This window comes from Monopterus albus, unplaced genomic scaffold (genome assembly GCF_001952655.1).
Source record: "Monopterus albus unplaced genomic scaffold, M_albus_1.0 scaffold452.1, whole genome shotgun sequence".
Lineage (NCBI taxonomy): Eukaryota > Metazoa > Chordata > Actinopteri > Synbranchiformes > Synbranchidae > Monopterus > Monopterus albus.
Window position 1 is genome coordinate 23128 of NW_018128332.1, and position 6944 is coordinate 30071.

General features: G+C 41.3%; 1 protein-coding gene across 1 annotated transcript in view; it reads left to right on the top strand.

Moving 5' to 3' along the window:
- abcc3 (ATP-binding cassette, sub-family C (CFTR/MRP), member 3) overlaps positions 1–6938 on the top strand; it is a 29956-nt gene extending 23018 nt beyond the window's left edge. The window contains 9 exon segments of the mRNA XM_020587316.1: positions 667–866; positions 1749–1875; positions 3025–3126; positions 3678–3824; positions 3915–3993; positions 3996–4066; positions 4596–4762; positions 4874–5068; positions 6046–6938. Of these exon segments, the coding sequence (XP_020442972.1) occupies positions 667–866; positions 1749–1875; positions 3025–3126; positions 3678–3824; positions 3915–3993; positions 3996–4066; positions 4596–4762; positions 4874–5068; positions 6046–6157 (1200 nt within the window). The 3' untranslated portion in view covers positions 6158–6938.
- The last annotated feature ends 6 nt before the right edge of the window (positions 6939–6944 follow it).

The window sequence follows — 6944 nt, forward strand, 5'->3', positions numbered from 1 at the left end:
GCTTTCAGTCAGACTTTACAGATATTAAACAATTAATCAATCAGTACCACACAGGTTTTTATTTTAGTGTTAAGGTTCAGGAAAACTTGTAGGATAAAAATGAGTCACTCTAGCTTTAAGCATTTCCTAAACATACTTACAGTAGACTTGTGAATGAAAGTAGCCAGTAAAGTGAATTTTAGAGACAGACACTCATGGGGTGTTTAAGGTCTGTGTACTCGCTTTGCTTTTACTAACTAGACCTCCAAATGAGTAACATCAGGTGTGCTAACACAACTCATACTATTCCCATGGCTTTGTCATGGCATCTGACCTGCATGGCCAGTACCTTTGCAGCATCATTTTGTCTAAAATCTGACAACACCTGCAGTTAAAGTTACCATTGTTTTATGTATAACATGGATGCAGTAATAATTACTCTTGGTAACTCAGTCAGAGTTAATTTGCTGTGCACAGAGCAACTCACCACCTCTGAGGAAATTTGAATATCAAATGAGCACTGCAGGTGGTTTGTTCCAACAAGCTTTCTTTATTACTCTGCCTGTGTGAGAGCGTGTATGTCTGTGGGCATCTGTTTGCATCATAATTGATTTTGAATATCTGAACAATTGATGACATCTTGTTCACTTGTAATGTTGTTTGTTTTTCTCCCCTCAACACCTGTAGAGGTTTTATGTTGCCACATCTCGCCAGCTAAAGCGTCTGGAGTCGGTCAGCCGTTCTCCCATATACTCCCATTTCTCTGAGACCATCACTGGCTCTAGTGTAATCCGAGCCTATGGCAGACATGCTGTCTTTGTTCTGATGAGTGATATGAAAGTGGATGAGAACCAAAAGAGTTACTACCCTGGTATAGTGTCCAACAGGTAGGTGTCCTGTTTCTCTTCAGCAGAACAGCTGCTGTGTTCCAGTTTTGTTTAAAAGACTCTCTCTTTCATTTATGCTTTTGTGCACAGGCACTTGTGTGACGGGTAAGGTCTTTAAAGGAAGAAATTTCTGTTGGGAAATGCACTTACTTACATTCTTGCAGAGACTTGGATAAGAATATTGATACTGCTACCGCTCTCTCTTCTGTCTCATTAACTTATAGCTAACTGGGCGTACTCTGTGTTCCAAAATGTAAACAAATATAGGCTAAAATGGGACCCATCATAACTCATTGTATCCATGGCAACATTATATTTCCTGTTTCTTGTAAAAGTTTAATGTGTTCACATGAGTAAAGACTTAATGTAATTACAAGACTGGAGTATAAGTATGAGATAGAAAGTTATAATTATGCAATGCCATGTTTTTCCTCTGGTGAAAGCAGTGTGTTTCCATATATACAAAACTGTCAGGGCCACTCGGCGGCCGCTGCCTCTCCTCCACCTTTCTCTCCTCTATTTTCTTGATCTGCGGGATTCTGCACCTCAGCTGTGTTGCACTCGGTAATTGGCGACTCGTTTGTCGGTGCACCCATGATAGAACCCATGATAATTAATTTATCATGTGAAAGTCAATGTAACCTTCTTTTGTGTATGAAACATTCATTTGAAGGGCAGGTCAACACCGCTTTAAGGCACATGACAGCGATGTCACCACATGTGCTTTCAATTAGCAATCAAAACATCAACATATCACTACTTGGGTTGTGGCTAGAAGCACAACTTGCCTAAAAATATGACATAACAAGTTGAGTTCCTTAGTTCACCTATAGGCCAGACTTCTGTTTAACTGTATTTCTACTGTAATACACTGTCGTGCAGGTGGCTTGGAGTGCGGATTGAGTTTGTCGGGAACTGCATAGTGCTGTTTGCTGCACTGTTTGCTGTGATTGGAAAGGAGACTCTGAACCCTGGCCTTGTGGGTCTGTCAGTGTCCTATGCTCTACAGGTATGCTACAAGCTAACCACTGTAAGATGGCCTGCATGTAGGGATTAATTCTTCTGTATAGATAACAATTCAACAAGTTAGTTTCATTTAATGTACAGTATCAGTTTTTGCATAGATAGCTAAGTTGGGTCAGTATTTCAACTCTTTTTAGATGTTTTACCGGTAGCTAATAACTCATATTTTATATTTCTATCTTTCCGTTAAATCTGCATGAAACAATATTTATGTATAATAATGGATGGCATGAAAGCTGTCACTTGTGGTGATGAACCCACACAGGGTTATCCCTAAACTCAGGAGGTCAGTGCAGTTCATGGAGTTGGGACGGTTGTATTTCAGGGCCAGTAATGGGGTAAAACAAAGAAATGCTGATTCCATTTGAAACACCTGATGTCATCAGGTAACTGCAGTCATGAAATGGTACAACAGTGGCATCCAGCAAAGGCCGAGCCCTTTAGGAACAGAGATGGGCCGAGGACCGTCAGTTTGCCAAAATAAGTGTGAAAAAATTATTGAAATGTTTAAAAACAAATTTCCTCAAAGAAAGACAGGAAGGGATTTGGATATGTGGACCATCCAGACTGTTGCCAGCAACAAGTCCAAAGGCCAGAGTCTGTCATGGTCTGGGGTTGTGTCAGTGCCTTTGGCAAAGGTCACTTACACTTCTGTGATGGCACCATTAATGCTGAAACATACAGAGAGACTTTGGAGCAGCATGTGCTGCCTTCAAGATGACATCTTTTCTAGGGACGTCCATGCATATTTCAACAAGACAATGCAAAACCTCATACTGCACACATTGCCAAGGTTGTGGAGGAAAAGGGTGCGAGTGCTGGACTGGCCTGTCTGCAGTCCCGGCCTGTGCGGCACATTTTGAAATGCAAATTGCGTCAATGAAGAACCAGGACTGTCGCGCACCTTAAGACTTGTTTGCAGAAGGAAAGGGACAAAACAACACTTGACACATTTAATCACTTGGTGTCCTCAGTCCTTAAATGTCTTTTAAGTGTTGTGAAAAGGAACAGCAGCATCACACCGTGGTAAACGCTTTACTGTCCCAACTTTTTTTGGAATGTGTTGCAGGCATCAGAATTGAAAGCATTAAGAGCATTTATTGTGAACAAAGAATAAAATCATTTGTTTTTGTAGGTGACCATGTCTCTGAACTGGATGGTACGAATGACTTCAGATCTGGAGAGCAACATAGTTGCAGTGGAGAGAGTGAAGGAGTACTCTGAGACCAAGACAGAGGTACATTATGCAGCATGTGTGTATATACATACAAGATGTACCACTTCTGTCTCTTTCTAAAATTTTACTTAAGCTGAAAGATGGACTGTGCATGTCTTTGTTTTCAAAAGTAAAACAGTGCTGGCTTTGTGCTGCCTTTAAAAAGTAGTAGTTTAACTTCATTCTAAAAACCGTGCTGCTGCCAAGTCATGTTCTGAAACAACACAAGACCTATAAACTATAACAAGATGCAATGTTAGATTACCTGGTGCCAACAGGTGCCCCCCTGTTACATAAGGCAAACAGGGAATGTGCACTGTACACAGTGTACTTTCTCATCAGCCATCACAATAATTGTCCCTTTCACAGCTGGTGTAGCTCTTAGTGGAAGCCTTTCTTTAGAGCATCCAGTGTGTCCCAGAAGTCAAATAAATGTTTGGCAGCTCCATGTGACAGAGGCCCAACTCCTGCATTTTTAGACTTTAAACAAATCAGTTCTACTAAATGCCAAGAAGGTTAATGAGTTGTTCAGGAATTTTTCCTCGTCAGAAATTCTGTGTTTGTATTCACAGGCTCCCTGGGAGGTGGAGGACAAGAAGCCTCCTCCTGAATGGCCCATGGGGGGTAATGTGGACTTTCAAAACTACAGCGTTCGATACCGAGAGGGCCTGGACCTTGTCCTGAAGAACCTGACACTGAGTGTCAAAGGAGGAGAGAAGGTGGGGAGGGTGTGGTGGGGTGATCAATAAGGGCTCATGAATCATCAAAATGGTTTCACTACTTACGGTTACGTGCATGTTTCTGTACAGATTGGTATCGTTGGTCGTACAGGGGCCGGCAAGTCCTCCATGACGCTCTGCCTCTTACGATTGCTGGAAGCTGCCGCCGGACCATCGATGAGGTTAAGATAGCAGAGATAGGCCTGCATGACTTGAGGTCCAAACTCACCATTATTCCACAGGTACACATCACTCACACACATTCCTCACAAGACAAGTGAAAGTACAAGCTGGTTTGACAGATGTCAAAGCTCATAAAGGCACAAACAGTTTCAGCTAACTAGGTTTAGCAGCTATAGTAGGCTGATTTTTAATGTCTGAGAGAGCCAGGGTAGCTGTTTCCAGTCTTTAAGCTAAGCTAAGCTAAGATAATTACAGGCCGGCTATAGCTTCATATTTAGTATACAGATATGAGAGTGTTATTGCTCTCATCTCATCTGGTTATCAGCAAGAAAGTGAATAACTGTTCCCATGAAATAGCTAATTTATAAAATAGAACATTTTCTGGTTCCAGCTTCACAAAGAGATTTTGTTTGCCTTGGGCTAGAGATGGGCATTTTTGGCTAAAGGGTTGTTGAATTGAATTGTCAGTCAACAGAATAAGTGATAATTGTTCAGTGAAAGATACACTAATAATTAAGGTGGACTTTTTCCTACGACTGACACAACTGCTCCTTGTTTTCTAACCACACAGCCTTTTCTCTGCCACAGGAGCCTGTCCTCTTCTCTGGAACACTGCGAATGAACCTTGACCCCTTTGAGAAGTACAGTGATGAAGAGGTGTGGAAAGCTTTGGAACATTCCCACCTCCACAGGTTTGTCAGCAACCAGCCGGCAAAACTGGAGCTGGAGTGTTCAGAGGGAGGAGAGAACCTCAGGTATGTTCAGAGGGAACAACAAAAAGGGAGTCAGCTAGTGTTGAATGAGCAGACTTACAGTACTTGCTCAGTAAAGATCCTCTCAAAAATGTGTATTTCTTCTATCTTCAGTGTGGGCCAGAGGCAGCTGGTGTGTTTGGCCCGAGCTCTCCTGAGGAAAACCAGGATTCTCATCCTGGATGAAGCTACAGCTGCTGTCGACCTGGAGACAGATGATCTCATCCAGTCCACCATAAGGACTAAGTTTGAAGACTGCACCGTCTTTACCATCGCACACAGACTCAACACAATCATGGATTACACAAGGTTAGATATGTGTGTAGCTGATTTACAGGAAAAACAACTGCTAAGTGAACTCTTAAAACTATTGTGCTATATGCTGGTCCAGGTTATGAATGGGTCCATCACAGAACTAAGTAATAACACGGCATCACTAAAAGTTAGGAATATGTGGGACATCACCTATTAAATGGTATAAATACTATAAACTGTGTCAATCTTTTATACATTATTTATAACCATTTTTTTCTCAAAAGCTTTTGTTTACAGGATGCGCTGTTCATCTAAATGTAGTGTGTGTATCCTTGAGCTCTAACTAACACGTATGCGCTTCCCAAGGTGACTTTCCCTCAACATTTTCTGTCTACGTGCTTGTAGTGTTGCTCTTCTCTGCCTTTCATCACACATTGCTGTGTGTCTTGACAACCACCTGTAGATCAAACAGGATACCACAGAATTTGCTACTATATGATTCAATTTATGAGAGTTTATTAGAGGGTTCACTGTGAAAAGCAGGGGGGGTGTTTCTTGTGTCTAAGATAGTTCTTAATCAAGGGAAAATATGCTTTAAAATCCATCTGCAGTGTAGCCTCTAAAAAAACACTTTTCTTTCCTTATATCATTACTTTAAACTAAAACAGCGGCCTCTAAAAAAAACACTCTTCTTTCTTTATATCATTACTTTAAACTAAAACAGCAGTGATGCTGCTCTTCTCTCACCTCAGATGACAGATATCATTCAAGATGGGGGCTCTTTCTGGTCCAGTCATGTCTGAGTCAAGCCATGACAGACGTGTCCTTACAAGATACTTAGGTCTGAATGACAAAAATCCATTACTTGAGCAGATAGATGAAGCCAGCAGTGTCACATATCCCAAGCCTGAACAGAGAGCTACGTTATAGGAACACACAGAGATTGAATTTGACATTCGTTGCTTTTGCAGCATTGCTCATAAAACTGCACAGGCTTTGTGCTTGAATTATTCCCTCTTCCCTTCTTACAGAGTGCTGGTGTTGGACAAGGGACAGATCGCAGAATTTGATACTCCTACAAACCTCATATCACAGAGAGGAATCTTCTACAGCATGGCTAAAGATGCAGGACTGGTACAGTAGAACTGCCTTTTGGTCCAGAGGTTACAAACCAGGACTGAGGATCAGCTCAATTCACTTCAGTTGGACTCAAGTTTAAACCTGGCACTGGAAATGAAGAGTATCCTTTGTGTCACTTGGTTTTTTTTTCAGGGCACTTACTGCTGGTTTTCAATTAAGCCTGACCTCCTTTGCAGATTTGGGTCAGTTAGCAGTTGCAGACAGTTTTAGTGTTTGTCTGGTCCCACATCAGGACACTTGCCATCTCCTCTGTGATTGTCTCAAAGCTCTGGCACTGACTGTATTGTCCTGTGAGGCAAACACTGTCTGTTTGCATCTAGTCTGCTTTAATAAAAGAAGAAAGAAACAAGCCATATGTGCAAGTGCTAATTGATCCAGGTCTGCTCTTTAGTGCCTTCTGCCAGTGGGATGAATTAATCCAGTGAATGTATCTTTTTTTTTATTTACTGTATACTGCAGGGCAAGGAAGTAAAGGAGGGACGTTTTCTACAAAGCAAATACTGTGCCGCTGTACTTTCCTCATAATACAAAACACACTTTTGTGATAAACTCATTTTTATACTGTACCATTATTTAAAGAATTTTGATCAGCTAAATGTGATTCTCTTGTGAACCAAATCTATAAATGCCATTATTAAAAAAGAAGATTGTTTGTTTGCTGTCTTAAAATAATACATTATAAGAAGAAGGTTCTTGGAGTGTTTATTAGAGGTGCATTCCACAATTCCATGTCAGGGTCAGTCTACCTGTCATGGTCTGGGATGGTTGTATAATGTCCTCTGTGGCTCTG